Source organism: Mesoplodon bidens (assembly GCF_964165515.1).
Source record: "Mesoplodon bidens genome assembly, chromosome: 15".
Taxonomy (NCBI): Eukaryota; Metazoa; Chordata; class Mammalia; order Artiodactyla; family Ziphiidae; genus Mesoplodon; species Mesoplodon bidens.
The window spans coordinates 70,418,424-70,439,464 of record NC_138171.1 but is presented as its reverse complement, the minus strand read 5'-3'; the positions used below and the strand labels follow the sequence as shown (position 1 = coordinate 70,439,464).

The 21,041-nt window shown below is 42.1% G+C and overlaps 1 protein-coding gene across 1 annotated transcript in view; it reads right to left on the bottom strand.

Moving 5' to 3' along the window:
- Window positions 1-21,041, bottom strand: part of XRN2 (5'-3' exoribonuclease 2) — an 85,542-nt gene that overhangs the window by 45,959 nt on the left and 18,542 nt on the right. Inside the window, exons 2-15 of the mRNA XM_081256666.1 lie at window positions 15,213-15,340; window positions 15,019-15,130; window positions 13,004-13,115; window positions 11,445-11,503; window positions 11,279-11,368; window positions 10,444-10,516; window positions 10,254-10,304; window positions 9,607-9,764; window positions 8,168-8,242; window positions 7,948-8,081; window positions 7,791-7,848; window positions 7,600-7,707; window positions 3,277-3,321; window positions 1,475-1,606 (exon numbers count right to left, since the gene is read on the bottom strand). Coding sequence (XP_081112792.1) covers window positions 1,475-1,606; window positions 3,277-3,321; window positions 7,600-7,707; window positions 7,791-7,848; window positions 7,948-8,081; window positions 8,168-8,242; window positions 9,607-9,764; window positions 10,254-10,304; window positions 10,444-10,516; window positions 11,279-11,368; window positions 11,445-11,503; window positions 13,004-13,115; window positions 15,019-15,130; window positions 15,213-15,340 — 1,335 coding nt within the window. The remainder of the gene's footprint in view (window positions 1-1,474; window positions 1,607-3,276; window positions 3,322-7,599; window positions 7,708-7,790; window positions 7,849-7,947; window positions 8,082-8,167; window positions 8,243-9,606; window positions 9,765-10,253; window positions 10,305-10,443; window positions 10,517-11,278; window positions 11,369-11,444; window positions 11,504-13,003; window positions 13,116-15,018; window positions 15,131-15,212; window positions 15,341-21,041) is intronic.

Below are 21,041 nucleotides of genomic sequence, written 5' to 3'. Positions count from 1 at the left end.
TTTTGGCTGCATTGGGTATTCATTGCTGCATGCGGGTTTTCTCTGGTCGCGTCGAGCAGGGGCCACTCTTTGTTGCGGTGCGCAGGCTTCTCACTGCGGTGGCTTTTCTTGTTGTGGAGCACGGGCTCTAGGTGCGCGGGCTTCAGTAATTGCAGCACGTGGGCTCTGCAGTTGTGACTCGGGGGCTCTAGAGCACAGGCTCAGCCATGGTGGTGCACGGGCTTAGTTGCTCCGCGGCATATGGGATCTTCCCGGATCAGGGCTCGAACCCATGTCCCCTGCATTGGTAGGTGGATTCTTAACCACTGTGCCACCGGGGAAGTCCCAGAACACTGTTAATCAACTATACTCCAGTATAAAATAAAAATTAAAAAAAGAAAAAGAAAACAAAAATCAAACAGAACAAAAAAAACACAATAGAAAGGCAGGCTTCTTCTCCTGGGAGATGCAAAACCTCTTTTCTCAAATTCCAAATCTAAGGTCCTAAAACTTCTAATTGTGAATTTATGGGAATATAAATTCAATCAGTCTCTTGATATGGCAAAAATTCCACATATAGGATTGCCCTATAATAAGGAATTTTATCATCAATAGGATAATAGAAAAATAAAACTTAAATATCCAAACTTATGCAATTTCCTTGCATCTATCATAGTAAAAGTTTACACAGTATCTTTTCTCCCTTTACAAAACTCTCTCTCTCTCATGCCTACTAGCCTGAAATAAGCAATAGCTTTATCTCCTGTATGCATGTGTTAGTTCATGGTCTATTCCCTCACCCCTGCTTGCTGTCTTGCCATGGGCTCTGAGCTCTTGGTCTTTTGTCAATACAACAGGAAGCTAATGGACAGAGTAAAGCCTTGCTGGCTGAAACGATCTGCTCATGCAGTTTGGATTACAAAGTTCAAATAAGGAGGGATACCATGAGGCAAATCCATTCTGAGTTCGGTAGTGAGAGCTACCTTAAAACACATACTCGGATCTATTCTATGACTGAGTTGGAGAGTGAAGCTGAGGCAGTTAAGGAGTACCTGTATTTAACAGACTGAGGAACACCATTCTGCAAAATGCCCATAACTGATCCCTGGAAGGAAAGGGGAAATCAGGCAGCAAAACCCTCCCTTGACTCTCACGCCAGAGACGTGAGACATTTGGATGTCCCCTCATGCTTCTAGTACCATCACCACTGTACCTTCGGGGGAAGAGGGAAGCACTGTGGCCCATGTGCATTACAGAGACACTACAGCCACTTAGCCATCTGTATTTACATGCATTTTCTTTCTTTTCACATCATTTAGATATTTTCATATTGATAAAGAATTTGATAGAATTAAAAATATCTCTCAAGGCAAAAGAAATTGAGAAAAACTATAAAACAAAACAACCCCAGGCTAAATGATCAAATTCACACACAACTACAGGGGCATCTGTTAAGTCACCACCCTTCAAAGCTACATAAAAGTGAGTCACTTACAGAGTTATTCTGCATCCTCATTTCATAGGCTGCTTGTCTCGGATTATGCACTACTTGAGATCCTGATGAGTTTCTTGAACCAAGGGCATGAGGGGTTAATATTCCACCAGGAGAGAAAGATGGTTGATCTCTCTAACATGGAAATAAATGAATGTAGAAATTAAAATTAAATCACAACACAGTTAGATGACAGGAAGAAAAGAGGGCTATAGAAAGACTCCCCACTGTAAGCACTTAAAAGACGAAATGGATTTCTGTTAACATTACAGGGTTGTCTACACTTTGATATAATGGTAACTTACCCTGTAAACCACCGTTTGTAATAGTAACTCTGCTCTAAAAGTACACAGAATTCACTGTTCTGGTATATACACGTGGAGTCTGAGAATGCCCATCACTTGCAGTTCCACCCTGTGGAACTATTCAAGTCTCATTAGGCTGCTCTACTACGTTTACTTACAATTTCTGAACACATTCAAGACATAATTTTAGGCAAACAAAAATAACAAATAATAAATAACTATAACATTTATCTTAATGGTAAAAAAAGTAAGTCAAGGGTTTGATTTCTACTCAGGAAATACAGCTTTTTTTTACCCTTCACCTTGCTAGAATTTAACTCTTTATTGCCAATTAATTACAGCTATCACTATAGCTATACTAGGTGACGGTTGTGGCTGACTGATAAAACAGATGTTTTAAAAACAGACACTGACTGAAAGGAAATAATAATATATGGTACAAACTATTATATATAAAATAAATAAGCTACAAGGATATATTGTACAACACAGGGAATTTGGCCAATATTTTATAATAACTGTAAATAGAATATAACCTTTAAAAAGTGTGAATCACTATTATATATACTATACTGTACATAATATACTCTAATCACCTGATTATATAATATTATACATCAAATATACCTCAATTTTTAAAATTAACAAAAAGGAAAAAAAATAAAGTAGAAACCAAATATGCTCCTCCCAATCTAAGTGGTTTGCAACTACCTGCAACAATAAATCACTCTTCTCCCTTCTAGGTTCCTGAAATTGCTCAAATCCAATAAAATATGATAATAAGAGGCAGTCCCTCAACTCCATGAATTTAAAATCCAGGAAGGAAGACAAGATTCACCAGAGATAAAGGAAAGGACTGCTCAACCTGGACCACAAGCAGAGGCAGCAAGGGAGGCCGTGGAGAAGGCAAGGTGTGCGGGGCTTGGAGTAGGAACCTTCTGGAGGAGCCAAAGGGGGGGCAAGGCTCTGGGTCAGGAGCAACATGGTGTATTTAGAGGACAACAGGGGAAGAGCTGGCGGCCGGAAATCAACCAGACCATGGTGCGCTCTGCAAGGCAGACTGAGAGAGAACTGGATTCTGAGGGGACTAAGGAGTCACTGGTGATTTCCGAGCAGAGAAACAACAAAGCTATGGGTATCTTGTTCTAGGAAGATTAACCTGACAAAGATATAGACAGAGTATAGTGACTTGTAAGGGGAAACAAAGGGTTGACTGCTTTTATTACAAAAACAATATGATTATTGTAAAAAAAAAAAAACCTCTTAAACAGCTAAATGCAACCTGCCCCCTCCTGCCCATCAAGTGTTTCCCTTCAGACTCCAGAGAGCTTAGAAAGGAATTCTTTAAAATCAATACCAGGCAGGAAGGCAGCTGGGTGGGCGCCACGTCCCTAACCAACTCCCAGCCGGTAAGGAATAAAGAGCTATTGTAATGAACATCTTCCTCCCAAATCGTAAACTGATACCATTGCCAGTCTTATGATATTAGCTAAAACTCACCTTCATTCTCTTTCTTTTTTCTTTCTGTCGTCTTCTAAAACTGTCCTAAAAGTATAAAATCCACATATTCTGTCAAATAATTACACAAAAATGTAAGAGTTAAACATTACCAGGAATGATTCGGGAGACAATTAAAGTTTTAAAGGAAGACCCCAGAAACCTAGGTACATAATTAAACCAGGCAATGCACTGTATGTTCAAAGTGCTGCTTATCAGAACTGCAGGTGGATAGAGAGCATTCTAAATTGAGTTTAGATACAATTTAAAATGTTCCTCAAATTTTTTTTCAGGTAGTTTTTAACATCATTTCAGGAAAGAATGCAAGAGTCATGACAAGGACCCTTGGTTTTTCCCTGGAGTGAACAGGCTGCCAATAATGGAGAAGATACACATAAGTAAGAAAACAATTCTTTACGTTGTAGCTGAAGATAGTTAATAATGAAGATGACAATTAAAAAATATCAACACGACAATTTAATAATGGGCCTCTATTACCTAAAAAGGGCTGGACAGTTTCTAACGCTGTCACATGTGGGGCACAAGTGGGTAAAGAGAGCAGTGGGGTTCTATGCAAACACTACCCACCAAGATTGCAACAAGTCGACCTAATGAAAGAAGGAAGAAAATTCAGATGTCTCTACTGCTTATTCTGGGCCAGTTAAATTCACAGGAAAGTGTCCAGTCTGCCTTGATTCTTCCCTCCACTCATTTTCAAAATGTAGCCATGGTTTCAACTAGACAGGATTTAGGGTTGACCTTGCTCCCCACCAAGTGAGCCATTCAAAGGCCCCCTTTCCCCAGAAAGCACTCCTCCCACACCTGCATTTCTGTTGAGTGTCCAGGCACTGAAACGACAGCTAAGGTGACCACGGCAGGTACTATACTGACTGTCACCCTACTCGCAGCACTTCCACCCCTCCAAGGAGTACTGCCACCCGCAACAGGACACCTAACGAGATGTGAGCTTTGTGCTTTCTGCAGGAGGGGCTGAATGCTGGATACATGGGGACCTACTCCTGAAAACCTCCTAAGACGTGAACACCACCCACTTCTCTGATGAAGCTTTGCCCCTGTCGTTAAGGAAACGGCTCTTATCTGACCACGACTCCTCCTTCTGGAATTGTGCCCTCTGCACTGGGCTGCCAGGACACCACACTCACCTGGTTCTTTCACTCCTGCTGCTGCCTTCACTCAACAGCCTCCCAGCCCCCACACTGTCCCTGTAACGCTGGCGCCCCTCCGGGCCCGATACTTGGACCTCCCCGCTTCCCTGCGCTCACAAAAGGAATCCTCTCGTCTCATGACTCTCCAGCCAGAGCCTCTCCCAACTCAACACCCCCACCCTCACGTCTCAAGCGTGACGTGTCCAAAACAGAACGCCACCCCCAGCCCTGCACCTCCCAATCTTCTCATCACAGCTGCTCAGACCAGACCGTCTTTCATCTGCTCAGAAAAAAGGCCTTAGAGTCATTCTTGACACCTTTCCTTCTCTCACACCTAGGATTTCATCCCCCATTGGTTCCTGCTTCAACATACGTTCAGAATCCAGCCACCTATTCTCACCTTCACTGCCACCATGCTGGCTCCCCTGGATTATTGCAAAGGAGCCTCTTAACTGGGCTCGCTGCTTCTGCCTTTACCTCCACACGGCAGCTACAGTGATGGCTTTACAGTACGTGTCAGGTCTTTGTCACTTTTATGCTTCAATGATGCGGACTGAAAGCTGAAGTCCTGTCAGTGACCTAGAGGGCGCTACCAGATCCATCATCCTTCTGACCTCTTCTCCTACTCGCTTCCCTTTGCTTCCTCGGCTCCCCCCACAGCGGCTCCTGGCTCCTCACTGTCCTAAACATCCTGTGTACGCTCCTGCCCTAGAGCCTTCGCACGGACTAGTCCCTGTCTGAAATGCTCTTTCTGCACACATCTGCATGGCTCACTCCCTCACATCCTTCAGGTCTTTCCTCAAAGCCATCCGTCAGTGAGGCCTTCTCCAGCCACCTTTTCTAGGGTTGCAACCTCCCCAGACACTTCCTCCCCTGCTTTAGTTTCCTTCATGGCACTTAGCACCCTCTAACACCCTGCACACTACACTTCGTTTTTGTGTTGATTGTCCATTTCCCCCGGAAGAATGTTAGCTCCATGAGGTCAGAAATTTCGTGGGCTTTTTGGTTTCATTTTTTGTTGTATCAGTAACACTCAGACTACCACCTGGCACACGGTAAACAAGAAATATTTGCTTAATAAATGAACATTTGCAAGATGAAAGGCAAACACCAAAACTCATTAAATAAAAACTATACATTTCTGACCTAACTGTTCAATTTTAGTAACAACTATTGATTCCTATTCTACTATCTATTTTGTTATTTCTAAGGGAGGTGGCTACGTAAGCAGGACAAGTCCACCTGGACGGACCTTACTGATCTTTCATCCTTTTGTGGGCTATCAAGTCCTTTGGAAATCTGTCAAAAGCCGTGGACACACTCCCCTAGATACTTTTATATTGAATTTCCCAGATACTTCCCCACCAAGTGAGCCAGATACTTTTATATTGAATTTCCGAGGGTTCATTAATTTCCCCAATGCCCAACCATGCTAACAGACATCCTATGATGTCAAGGACACCAAAAAAGATCCAAAGCTGTAAAATGCCCTCTCTGCCAGGCCAGCTGGAAACCACATGACACACTTAAATCTGAAGCACTTTGGAATCTAGCAAATCCTATACATCCCATTCTAATGCCAAATACCATCGATATTTAATATACAGAATCTGCTAAAGCCACATAAACGGACTTGTCTAACAGGAGATTGTTATACCAAGTAGTACACAGTATATATAGTTTATTTCTTAAGCAAAATGGCGGCAGCTCAAGGGGAGCCACTGTAATTGCTGAAGACTTAGTTAAAAACGGCTGTTCTGGGAGACGTTTGATATCCCAAAGTTAGTTATTTGAATTTTACATGTGAAGATTATCAAATACCAAAGGCTTTGAAAGAATGCCTACAGTCCACTCACTGTTACACAAAATGGTACCCAAAGTTCTAAAGAAGAGGCCACTAGCTACAGTACACAAAATGGGAAGAAAACATAAAATCCTGTCAGAGACAATGACATGTTCTAATCTGTTAGGAAATCGTGAAGCAAGGTAGTGACATTATGTTGCTATTTGTTCACAAGAGCCATATGACTTGCAGAAAATCAGTTTCTAAGGGATCTCCCCCGCTTTCTCTCTGCTCATTTTACCCACTGCTGGCCTCCCTGGCGACTCCCCACGGTCATCCTCCAGCCCACTCTGCCTCCAGGCTACTGCCCCTCCAGCCCTCAGCTCCCGAGGGCATCTCAAGCCCCGGCTGAAGACTAGGGGCCTGTCCATCCCGCTCTGACACCTCAGGCAGCACCGAAGGCTTCTCCTCTCTCTAGGGACCTCCTCCCCCGGCCCCGCCTTCTCCTTAAACGTCCACACTCCTCAAGGTTCCTGATGGAGGCACTTTCACGCTATCTGAGCTTCCAGGGACATCAAGTTCACACTCATGATGGGAGGTATCTCCCACATGCCAGTGGTTCTCAAATCTCCTTTCAAAAGACTTATGATCTGCGCTCCACATATATCCATCTAATTGGTTCATGGACTTTTCTCCCCTCAGGTGTCCTGTGGCCCCTCAAACTCAGTACCTCCAAAATGAAACTCACTTCTACCTTATCCCCACCCCATCCTGCTCCACCCCTGGGGCTTGCTACCTTGGTGAATGGCACCAGCAAACTCCCAACTACCCCAGCCAGAAACCTGGACTTCTCACCTAAGCGCTCACCCTATCACAGGTAACTAATTCCCGAGTGCTTTGTGACTTTATTTCCTTTTTTTATGTCTACATTTCTTACACAGAGCTGCAACCACCTACCTTGACTGACGTAATCCCACCCAGACCCCCTATACTCTGCCACCACAGTACAGAGTTCCTAGGTCCAGAGCATAAATAGTGCCTATAAAACACACTAGTTCAATTCCAGCATTCTTCTAGCTTTGGAACCCTCATTTCATGTCCTATTGATTAGACAGGTGTTTGGATTTATACCTTAATTAAGATTCAGAGAGAAGAAATTACAATGCAACTCACACGGGGTGCAGTACATAGTTCCACACAGCAAGCATCACAGCCTTTATAAAATCATCAAAGCACTGACCACTCGTGATTACATTGGTGTTTGATACACTACAGTGATTTAACAGCGCACTCAAAGAGGTTAAAAGGACAATCACAGGATCATCACAGCCTATTAGAGACAGGAGCAATTTAGCTACTGCAATAGAAACACTTTACCTCATCATCCTTTCTCTTTTTAAAAATGCTATCCTCAACTTCACCAACTGCTAACATGATCATCTGTACTCTCTGCAGATTGACATAACCACTTTCTGTAAGGTAACCCTGTAAGTGATAAAATACATGTAAAATGATCTTCTTATAAAAGCAAATACTTCTGTTTTGAAATTATTCAAGAGTGAACTTACCCCAGTTTTGTGTACCACATTTTTGTATATGTTAACCAAACGGTCAATTGCACCTTCCCTGCCACCAGGAAACAAACATCATGTATTAGGACCAGCGTGCACTGTAAAGGCAAGAAGGCTAAAACAACAGTTTGAAGACTGACACAAACACACATACCTAATCTCTAAGGACGGCAGGTGTGGAAGGAAGTCGTTTCCCACAAAGAAGCACATGAAGACCCAGTCATCAATGCTCCTCTCAACATCAAATGTGAACGGCAGGCTGGCCATGGTGAGCTCTCTTTCCAAATACTGCAACCACGAAGGAACGTTGCCATTAAAGCCATGAAAAGGCGCCCTGGTTTAGTGGACCGATGCCAAGAGTCACTGCTACATACCTCACGAAGAACACTGAGACGAATGAAGATAAACTCTCCTTCTGCACAAGGAAGGCTGTCTGCCAGTTCATCGTGCTGCAAGAAAGGGGATGAAGACTCAACACATCTCCTCTGAACCCTGGAATTCTCTCCACACACACAAACATTATGGCTTTTTCTAAAGCAAGACCCACTTTAAAATTACAAGTATTAAATAAAAAAGAACTCACCAAACCATCTTAAAAATAAAAATTACCCATAACCTCAATCAGACCTAGACCAGGGATTGGCCAACGTTTTTTGCGAAAGGTCAGACACTAAATATTTTAGCCTGGGGAGCGGGACTTATATGGTCTCTGCTGCATATTCTTTCATGTTCTGTTTTGTTTTTACAACTCTTGAAAAACCGAAAAAAACCCTCTTAGCTCATACGCCAAATCTGGAGAGCTGCAGTTCGCCAAACCCTGACCTTCATCCAACTAATGTTAACATTTTAATGTATATGCCTCATCCTTCTCTGTGAATACGTATACTTCTTACCTGTTTTTTTCACTCAACATGTCTTTTAAAGAGGTACCATATTCTTAAAACAGAAACCCCTTTAAAGGAGAATGGATATCATCAAGGGAACCCAGAATATGTAGAAACTAGGAGTAACTTAAAAGTACCTAGGGGACTTCCCTGGTGGTCCAGTGGTAAAGAATCTGCCTCCCAATGCAGGGGACACGGGTTCAATCCCTGGGCGGGAAACTAAGATCCCACATGCCGCAGAGAAACTGAGCCCGCGCGCCTCAACTAGAGAGCCTGCATGCTGCAAACCACAGAGCCCACATGCCACAACTACAGAGAAGCCCAAGTGCTGCAACGAAGAGCCCACGCCGCAACAGAAAAACCCCGTGTGCTGCAACTAAGACCCGACACAGCCAAAAAATAAATAAATAAACTAAATAAATAAAATAAAATAAATTTTTTTAACTAAATAAATAAAATACATATGCCGTTAAAAAAAATTCCAAGAAGTTTAACATACCTGATTTATAGTTCCTTTTAAGAAGAATAACCATTTGAGACAAATAACTTCTACAAACAAATCAAGTGCAATGGGCATTATTACCTATATGACCTCAGCCTCAGGTAGATATAAGCTGTGTTAGGCAAGTGGGGAGTAGAAAGGATGAGTTCATGCGTGGTTGTGAATTTGTGTTTACTTTAAAGAGCTTTGAAAGATACATCTCTGTGAGGGGTAACGGAGCAAGGAGGTAAAAATCTAATCAACCACCGTCTTCCCTTTATCCATTTTTACAATGAGGCAACCTAAATATACTTAATGCCATCGCACTGTACATTTAAACGTGGTTAAAAAGGTGTATTTTCTGTTGTATTGATATATATCAATATTTTATCACAATAAAAAAATAAAGAAATTTTAAATGAGGCTACTGCCGCCTCGAAGTTCTTACCTTTCCCTTCTTTTCTCTTGGCAAACCTTCACAGTCTTTGACCTCATGTCCAAACTGATTACAAAGACCACAGGGTTTGGGTTTGTTTGGTTTGAATTCTTCTCTGATAATGGTAAAGTTGGGCTCATGTGTAGCAAGGCCGAGCATAATGAGATCAGCTATCAAGCAACAACAACAAAACAGCAAACAGTGAGCACTCTAGAAGACCCTTACCCCATAGCGAAAGGCAAGACATTATCATAACACAAGACACCAGCGCAAAGAAAAGCCCAAATGAGCACACAGAGGCAGCAAAGCCAAAAAGCCTAAAACTTCCTAGAGGCCAACAAGATCTCCTACAGAAATGTGGGCCTAGAATCTAACTACCACTCAGGAGTCAACACTTGGAAACATTCCATTTTAAAGATATGTGCGGCCATATTAAAAAGTTGAAAAAATGTAACAACAACAACAACAAAAATTCTAGATAGGTGAATGTTAATCACAGATTGAACAACAACTCTATACTAGTTCCCCCTCACACATAAAATAAGCAAGGCATTTTAGAATTTCCAGGCAAAACCCACAAATAATCCATTGCTACACACCAACCCATCAACTTGCTATGGTTTAATCCAAGAGACTCAGATCCCAAAGAAGAAACTTACCATCTGCTCCACATAAGCAATGATGAGTGTTTGGGTCGTGGTTAGGCTGGGCTAGAGAGAAGGGAAATATACGTTAAAGTAAATATATTTTATACTATAGGAATATCACATTTTACCAAATACTTTCTATACAATGGCTTGTCTTTTTTGAAATGGAACATATAATCAAATACTTATAAGTGAATTTTACCTCTTTGTCTTCTAATGTAATCCATGATTTTATGTTCCCCTTCACCAGGAGCACTAGCATCAGATAAAATAACCTATAAAAAACAGTTTTTAACATCTGTAGCTCACGCCCAGTTTTCTAGCACGGAAATCAACAGAATTGAATGTCTTAAAATAAACTGAGATAACTCTATTAAGATAGTGTTACTAATTAGAAATTTTTCCTAATTAGGTGTGCATGTGTTAGACATCAAAATTATTTCATTGGTTAACTTACTACTTGGAATAAAAAAAAATGAAATGTTTGTGTCCAACTTAGCCATTAGAAAAACAGATTCAGTTCACGAGTTTCTACTCTTCTCACTGCTACTCAAGTATACAGCATCGAACGATATAAGCCCTGAGAGTAATCAGTAAGAGGTATCCATTAAATATAATGTACCATATCTAATTAACAGGGAAACAAGCTTATTATAACTTTTATTATATAAAAGTTTTGCTTAAATTCTCAGGAGAACACAGCCATTATTTAGAGGCAGTCCCATGACTTTAATCTTGCTGTATTTTGATTTCTAATAACAGAAATGACTTTCATATATAGGTATGTTAAATCGTGAGTCCCATCTTATGGCTTCGCAGTGACGATAAGAGTACAAACTTGGCACTGAGAGAAACTCGGCTGTCTCCAACTGGACCGTGCGCGGCACCCCATCTCTAGTAACCCTGGAAGCTTCTCCTTCCTCTAACAGCCAACCAGTATTTTATGGGGGGAAAAGGACAAATAGTATCAGTCGTATCAAAGGACAGCCTCAAATCGCCTCCCTCATCTTTCTGAAGTACGAAAATATGAAACTTACTGTCAAATTTTTCCACCCTGGGTCATTATTTAAACGATCAGCTATGTAATAGCGAAGGCATTTGGCAAGATTGTCCATGAACTCAGTCCCCTAAAATGACAGAAGGAGATGAATGAACCTATCATTTGAGAGTTGGCGACAACTAGCCAAGTATGAGACCACTTACTGGCGTAATGCAGTTGCTGTCAAATCTCTCCTTTAGTTCTTCTGCAGGGAGAAAGCCACCTAGAGAAAAAGGGGCAAAGCTTTGTTCTCCCCATAAACAGTGAGGTGACTATTCGACATTAGGCCAGAACAACAAAAACAGCAAGGTGAAATACAAAAGAAGGAGAAGCATTGTCACCTGGGGAACCACGATCCCCCTTTCCGGAAGCAAGTAAGATTCCTCCCCTCAAATTTAAAGTAGGCTTTAACATGACTGTCAAACAATACACGGTACACAAAAGATACTATATTGTTACACAGAAATATAAAAATTATGACATGCTTCCTAGTGCCCCTGGCAGCAGAACACACACACACACACACACACACACGTTAGGGGCTCTGATCCTACTAACAGTTCTTAAGATGAAGGGGCCTTAGAAAAACAAAGTGAAAATGCTGAGTTTATCACAGCTTTATATCACCTAGAGGGACTTAGAAATCCTATTTTTTCCTCTGTATCACTGATTAGCTTTTTCTCAAGACACAAATATATTTTATAACATCTTCAAGAAAGAGGACATCTCTAAAAGCAAAGACAACCTGTTATAAACAGGTTTTAGAGTATTAATTACAAGCTGCAGCTAAAATACTCACATACTTGCACACTTCCAGCAAATTAAAATAACAATAAAGGCAGTGTAATTATAAGCTTCAGCCAACTACACTATGTCTCTTTTTCCACTTGCCAAATGCAACATCCTGAATCAATAATCGTGCCTTTCCTGGTCTATCATTTTGCCTCATGGAACAGAACACCAAACAAGCCACCCTGCCAGCACCGCCCTGCACCACACCGCACCCACGGGCGTCTTGGAAGAAGCGGTCCTGGGGCATCAGGGCCCTGGTCATCCTCCTCTCCGACACTCAGCCAACTCCCACCTCTGGACCCATCAGGGCTTTGAGGAACTGCCAAGATGACCACATTCCACCCCACAACCCCCTCCCTGAACTGAGGGAGCCCTGGGCACCTCATTACCTCGGTGCCTACCGCCTCAACCCAAAGTGAGAGTAGAGTGTGCATGACTCGGGGAAAGCCAGGAAACATGGTCCCATCAGCCCAGGCCTCCTCATCCAGACCTGAGATCGAGGGAGAAGCAGCAAGCATGCCACCAAGACTGACTTGAGGAAAATGCTTACAGAACTGTAGCTTCCTAACAGCCCCCATAGAAAAAGGAAGTAAGAAGCACTCTTCATGTGTTTCTAGTTTACAGATATATAAAAGTGAGCTGAAGGGCTGCACTCGCCCTGACAGAAGCTGACAATTTGCTCTCCCTACCAGAATTCCCTCCTTTTATTCCCAAGTTTCCCGTTTACTATAGAGTTTAGAAATGAACAAGCTTATTAATGGAATAAACGATGCTATTAACTATTTTTCCTCAACAGTGGACATCAATTTCCCTTGGCTATCCTGGGGTCCTGATTAAATTAAAACCGTACCTACTTGTAAGGAGAAGTCTCCACCCCTACCCCCATCTGCATACATCTGATAAGTTCAACCTCAAGGTGCACGTTCTTTACCTTTTGCCAGGATTTCTTCCTTGACTCGCTGCTTCTCTACTGCTGCTTCCATTCCTTCTTTGGATGCTCGGAACCTCCTTGAACGCTGCTGGTTCATTTTAGCGCGTGGCGCCTGAAAACAGGTATTTCACAGTGATGTAATACTGTTCCAAACATTCGTAAGTACATCTGTACATTATTTTGAATCCGTTAGTCTTACAAAAATAGTATGCGAAAATGGAAAAGTTAAGTAATATGTCCAAACAATCCTTTCATGACAGACAGTAGATCCTGGGAGCTTATATTTGGACCAAGAACCTTGAACGCTGAACTTAGGTGAGTGAGTGACATGTCAAAAGGACAAACATCCTATGAGGCCACAGCACTTAATACTGCAGGGTCCATGCCCCGAGGCCAGTTTCACTGGGTTACGACGCTTTCAGGCACCCCAAATGGAAAGCTCACTTTACTCAAAAGACTCAGCATACAGCGAGTGAGTGGTTTCCACAGAACCAGGATCAGGAAGCCCTTCCCTTTGTCCACGACTAAAAGGAAGGATGGTCTCCAAATGGCATTCACAAGACCTCAAAAGCCTTTTTGTATTTCCCACAATAAGGTTCATAATTATCACTCTGTGTCTCTAATAAGGCACAGCAGGTAGAAAAGGAGCAAGGTTTTAATCAAAAGTACTCTTAAATCACTCGAACCAAATGTAACTTCAATCACTGGGTAAGCCTGAATGAAGTGAACTGAACTGCAAGGTTTTGCAGTTACTGAACTGGGTTTGGGGCTGGAAGGGACTCTCAAGTATCCTGTCTACATGAAATAAGTTATTTCATATTCTCTTTAAACAGTTCCCTTTCCTGTAAAATGAGACCACCTAATCTAACTCTTTCAGGTTCTATGATCTACATTTATATTTTAACAAAACATGAGTTATAGACAAGAGCGTGTACATACACATACGAATGTGCACATAACTTAGACCTGATTCAGCAGAAGCACACAGCGGAGTACAGGGAAAGAGCTTCTTCAAGAAACTTAGCTAATGTGAACTGCAATCTGCTCCAAATAGGACATATTCCTGTTCCCTTTATTCCTCACTACACTTTAACTGCAACTTCAGTTTTCAGGTAGCTAAGATTTTTCTTTGAGTAAATAGTATCTCACAGAAAAGTTAACCTTCTTGGACCCAAGTTTCCCAGATTTTCAAAATTATTTCATTAGCCACCAGAATTATTAAATCTAAAAGAAGGGGAATCAATGTGCATATGGCTAAATAAATTTAGGGTTATGATTTACCCTAATTTTCCTTGAACGCTGATATATAGTTTGCTGGTCATTTATAATTGAAACCACTTGATATTATTATAAGCTAGTCCCCTCCGAAGTTACTGTGATGACTACTCACTGCCTATAGGATAAAAGCCAAACTGAGTGTGACAGGAAAGGCCTTCTCAAGACCCTCTCTCTACTTCTCTTTCCAATCCAAACACCTGCAGTTGCCCCAGCATGTCAGTGTGGCCAAAGACACAGGAAGCGTGTGACCTGGCACATCTGAGACACCTGGAAGGTCCTCCTTCCCCACATCTGACGCATCCACCTCCATCCTCTGCCCCTGCCCTCCCAATCTCCAATTATTCTTAACTCTTCCAACAGTGGGACAAAACCCCCTCCTCTCTATTTCCTCACTCCCTTGTAGCAATGACTCCCCCTCCCTCAAGGCCCCCGCAGGTGCCGTCTAACGCCCGAGGAAGGCCCTGGGTAACTAACCTTGCACGTCTACCTCTGCCTCTGGCCCTTGAGTGGCGAGCCCTTCAAAGCAAGGGCAGTCACCGACATCCCCAGCCCCTCACGGGATGCGGCACCAAACAGGCACATACACAAAATACATTTGAATGAATAACTGAAAGATGAGGCTTTCTTTCTCAAATTCACTATAGTCAACATTTTCCACGATTTAGCTTACTTTCATTCTAGACACTGGGAACACAGCAAAAACAAAAATGGGGGATTCTAAGTCATTTAGCACTTACCACTCCGTCTATTGCCATGTAGAGAAGTCGTCTTGGTCTTACAATATTGAAAAGCCTGTCAATGTACTCAAAGATTGCAACCATCATTTCATCCTCGTTTTTCGGTGCTGGTCTACAATGACAAGCAAACAATGTAGTGTCATATAGTACTCCTCCGTAATTTGTGACATCAGTAACAAGAATGGGTTACATACTTGTCTTCAGGATGAGTACAGGGATGGATGATTCCATTCATATCCAAATACAGATTATCAAACTCCACATCATTTGGATTGGGTTTACTGGCATCGACAGGAATCTTTACACCACTGCATTCTTTTGGCTATAAGGAAGTGATAATTAATAGTAGTTTGACCGTTCAAGTCTGAAACTGACACATCGTAGGCTCAGTATGAACCTGCTTCATTTCTGAATTGGAAATAAAATACTTTTAGTAATCTTTCAATTATAAGATAGGCTATTTTAGTCCTCAAAGATTCCATTGCAACAAGTTACTCTTGACTACGTGGGGGACAGTTACCAAATTCCCAAATCACTCAGTTGTCCAAGACAGAGACCATGGGAGTCATCTCAGAATTCTCTCCCTTACCGCCCATTACCAGTAAGTCCTGTCAATTTAACCTGAAAAATGCCTCTCCACGCCATCTCCTCTCATTCCCATTACCAACATCAGGCATCACCTCTCACCAAAAGATTGGAACGGCCTTCATATGGGCTGCCCCACCTCCAGACTCTCCTGTCTCCAGCCCACACTCTATGCTGTCAGTTTTCTTTCTTAAATACAAATGTGGCTGTGTCTTCATCTTCCCTAATTTTTCCAATGATACCACAGCAGGTGCAGACCAATGAGCCCAGCCCTTACCCACCCTGTCCTGCCAAGCACTGCTCAGGCCGCCAGACCTCCCCAGTTCTGGGAAGACGCCCTTCCATCTCTCAACACCTCTGCTCCTCCTTCTTCCTCCCAACCAACACCCACTTCCGGAAACCTTCTTAATTTTCCAAGGTCTAGACTCCGATCAAATGCCACTCACTTTATAACACTTTGGACACATCCCTCAAGAAATTAACTGCTCCGCCTGCATTTCCTCCCAATTTTGCTTATTCACTTGTAGCACTTTTGTGGTCTTATAATTAGTTTGTCATTCTAACCCCCAGCTACACTGTGAGTTCTTTCAAAGGCAAGGACCACGCCATACTCACTCCTGGAGGCACTCAGTTGTATTTCTGTGGTAAGCATTATCTTTCTCTTTTTCTGCCAGAGCTTCAGCAAATGATAACAATGAGACTGGTTTTTACTCTTACTAATAGCAAAGTCACTTAAAAAATAACATTAAAAAATATAAATAAATAAATAACATAAAAAGTATCATTTGTAATAACAAAAAATTGTGAACAACTTAAAAGCCCACCAGGTACATGCCACTTCATGGATGAACCTCAAAAACATTCTGCTAAGTAAAAGCCAGTTACAAAAGACCACAAAAGATCCCATTTACAAGATCCAGAACAGACAAATCTTTAGACAGAAATAGATTACCTTCAATCTGCGGTTGGGGGAAGGGTGAGGGAGACAGGAAGTGACTAAAAACGGTTACAACATTTCTTTGGGGAATGACGAAAATGTTCTAAATTAGATAACAGTGATTGCTGTACCACTGCATATATACTAAAAACCGCTGAACTGTATAGTTTTAACAGGTGATTTTTATGGTATGTAAATTATATCTCAATAAAGCTATTTAAAAAAGAAATAAAAACAAAAGGTCAACTTAACTAGGAAAAAAAAGAGCCTGTAGAAAGGACTGATGAACTGTGGTACGTCCATACACCAGAACGCCAGACAAAAGTAAGATTCAAAGAAATAGGGCTGGAAGGTCATAAATATCTGAAGCCAAAAAAGTAAGGTGAAGAAGAATAAACATAGTATACCACTTACAGGAAGTTATAAAATACACAAAAAGTATTAGGCATTGTTCAGGGATGAATACGGATGCAGTGAAAGCACAGGAAAGAGCCGGGGAATGATGAACACCAGTTTCAGGACAAGTGGTGATCTTCGAGAGAGGGAAGGAATGAGACTGGGCTTCAGTTTGTATTTATAATGGGGAGAAACAGGCATCAAAACAGGGAAGAAGCTATCAGTGATCAGTGCAGACATCCTGTAAACCAGGAAAGAGGGACTTGATCAGAAGCAGTGAATGGGATAAGTGGGAAGGAAAGCAGGAGGTCAATTTAGGAGGTCTATCAAAGAAGATACTCTGATGAGTCCAAAACAAAAACAAGCTCTATGAAGGCAGGAGGCTCTGTGCCTCTCCACCTCACCTCTACATTCAAAGTCCACATTTTCCTTTCTCCTGAGCCAAGCAGACACCACACTCAGAAGAATCCAAACCCACTTTCTTTATGCTCTCCAAGAAGCCAGATGGTAAGTATTTTAGACTTGTTGACCGAATGATCTCAGTTGCAATGACTCATATCTGCCTTTATAAAGTAAAAGCAGCCCTAAACAAGATGGACATGAATGAGTATGGTTGCATTCTAATAAAACTTTACAAAAAGAAGAAACCACTGGTTTGCTATATTGCAGCTCTTCAATGAATGCTGAGTGCAGCTGAGTGAGAATTTCCACTTCCACTACCTAGAAAGTATAGCCTGGGGAAGGAGGTATAGGTGGGTCCTAATTTTGAGAAAAGAGCTCCAAGCATTCCCAATAAGAAAATGGAACATATTTTTCTCTCCAGAGTTCTGAGGATATCTTCAACACATTAACTATATAGATTTAGAGTTTCTTTCTTCAAGAGAAGGTTCTGATACTCAACAAAGGAACTCACTCTTCAAGAGCCTTGCCATTAAATACAATGCCAGTTATCTCCTGCTAGGTTCAAGAGAGATTCTTAATCAATCAAAGAGCAGCTAAAAGGAGAGCTACTCTGAACCCTAAAACCAATTCATTTCAAATAGCTTTTCATTATCTTTCAGGTTTTCCAGATGATAAACTGAGCACACATTGCAGCCTTCCCTTTCTATCCCCAGACCACATAAAAGACTAAAAACAGGGACTTCCCTGGTGGTCCAGTGATTAAGACTCCACACTCCCAATGCAGGGGGCCTGGGTTCGATCCCTGGTCAGGGAACTAACTGCATCCTGCAACTAAGAGCCCGTTTACCGCAACTAAAGATCCCGCACGCAGCAACGAAGATCCCACATGCTGCAACGAAGATCCCACATGCTGCAACCGAGACCCAGCGCAACCAAATAAATAAATAATTTTTTTTTAGAAAAGACTAAAAACAAACAAATAACCACAACTGCATAACTATGCTGAAAAACCAAAAGGAGATCCGTCTGTGACTGATAAATCACAGGGGATGCCCAAAATGTGGAAAACTAGTAGATCTGATCAGATGGAACACACAGCCTCAAACATGCAGAAGTGGGAGAACACAAGAGGGCTCTGAGCCCAGAGGGGGCTCACAGGACAGCATCTGGATGATCCCGCGGCAGCAGCAGGAACAGCCCAGCGGGTCAAGCCCTGCACTCTCCTCTCCCCTGGCCCTCTCAGGCCCCATGGGGACCAGTCAACTTGAGACAGTTACTCCCAGAATGCACGAGTGCTTGCGGAGGAAGGGCAGTCAGCACCCTGGCTGAGCAGCAGCTCCCCGCAGGGGCAGGGCGCACACCCACCCGAAGGCTGGCCGTCAAGGCAGTTCTGCCCTGCAGGAAGCCCACTGCATGGAAAAAGGAAGGGATATATGTATCCCGAACAAGCAGTTGAGAAATTACCCTGGTTGTGCACAAATATGCCAAGGAATCAAGGTAAAGAAGGTATCTGAAGAAGTAAAGATGGTACACGTACACAAACAGTGAATCTGTATAAAAATACACTCCACAGGTTTTGAAGTAAACCCCCAGAATGAACTTCACACCAACCTACTGTTCCAGTCAACCTTATATGGCTTTCTGGCTCTTCAAATGTAAGGCGGAAACCACTACTATCAGTAATACCTAACTAAATACATTTTTGTGTAAGTCTGCACAATATTTAACAGCAGCACTAGGAATATCAGGACTCATGCCTGAGGTTCCACTGTAAGGAGAGCTCCCACTGTTGGACGGTAGATAACATACTGTACAACTTGGTTTTAGACTTCCCTTAAAGCAGCTCAGAACTCCAGAAAAGAACTGCAAAACACAGGTGACATTTTGGGGAGAAAGGGTCAAAAGGCTACTGAAAAATTTAAATTACAGTATTTGCGTTAAAAATTCGGACCATAAATTTTGATGTAGTTGTCAAACAAAAAAACTTAGTATTTTTAGTGATTAGTGTTTTTTCAAGTTGCATGTATACCAGCTCTCCATTTTTATACAGTGTTAGTCAACAAGGACTATTAACTATCACTAACATTTACGGAACACTTAAAATGGGATAGATACTGTTCTAAGGGCTTTTACTCATGGATTGTTTCCCTCTCTCCTCAAAACAACCCTGTGAGGTACAGAGTATCCCACTTACAGATGAGAACACAAATGCTCAGAGGGGGTAAGTGGCTTTCTAAAGTCACACTTCTGCCAAGTTTAGAGACCAGGATTGAACCCAGTCATCTGAATTCAGAGCTCGTATCTTAAGCAGTATGTGAGACTGATTAATTGCAATTTCACTACATTCAGCATAAACTTACTGAACACCTATAATGTGTGTCAAGGACTACAGCCAGAACTATGGGGGACACATAATACGCAAGATGTGTGAATCTGATCTTCACTCTCCAAGACAGAGATCATATTGGAGAGCTCGGCTACCAGCATGACTGCATGAGGACTTCTGCCCACTTGCTCCCCAGCTGAACTAGAGAAAATCTTTTAAAAAACCAAAATATTTAAAGCCTTTGGAAACAGTCCAAGAAGCAAACAACAGTCTAGTCAAGAAAAGCTTTGAAAATTCAGAAATGACTTCATTTGCAACAGAGCATAGAGAAGTTTACACCCAAGGGCATTCATTCTCAAGAACGGCATAAGGTGTGGTGAAAAGAACTGAGTAGAGAATCAGGATCTAATGAAGATACAGCCTAGACCACAGAGCAGCTGGTCTGCAGGAGAGAACTGGGGAATAAGACAGCTGGGGGGAACCCTCCTGGGGTTAGAACAGATACCAAACATTAATCTCAGAAACAAATCCTTGGAAGGTGCCACAATTTCACTGCATTAGTCTGCAGAGGAATTTATTCCCTGAGCGCTGTTGAAAACAATGCGCAATGGACAAAAATCCATGGAATTTAACTGCTGGGTGATCACAACCAGCAGTTAAGTGGGTGAGAGTAGGAGACAGCCCTATGTGTGCCACTGTCATCGCAGGGTGACTGTGGGCACATCCAAACTGCACCTCCCTGAGGATCAGTATCAGAGGCATAACAACACGTTGAGGAAGAAACTCACCTCGTTAAAATAAGCCAGCCAGTAGCTACATGAACAACAATAACATATCTGGGAAGGGTTTGGGGGTACCAGCACCTAAAATATCCTGTTCGCAGTAAAAAAAAAAAAAAAAAAATTCCAGGCATGCAGAAAAACAGAGAAGTATGACCCACATGCTGGAAAAAAAGTCAGGCAAAAGAAACTACCTGTGATAGTGTCCAGATGTCAGATTTAACAGAATAGAGTTTAAAGTAGCTATTATAAATATGGTCACAGAATTAAAGAGACATATCGTTAAAGGATTAAAGAAAGGTATGATGGCAACTTTTATCAAATAGAGATAGTAACAAAAACAAGAATTATAAAAAACAAACAAATGGATACTCTGGAGTTGAAAAGTACAATAACTGAGATCAAAAATTCACTACAGGGGCTCAACAATAGATTTGAACTGGCAAAAAAAAGAAGTCTTGGGACTTCCCAGGTGGCGCGGTGCTTAAGATATGCCTGCCAATGCAGGAGGCACAGGTTCGAACCCTGGTCCTGGAAGATCCCACATGCTGCGGAGCAACTAAGCCCATGCACCACAACTACTGAAGCCTACACTCTA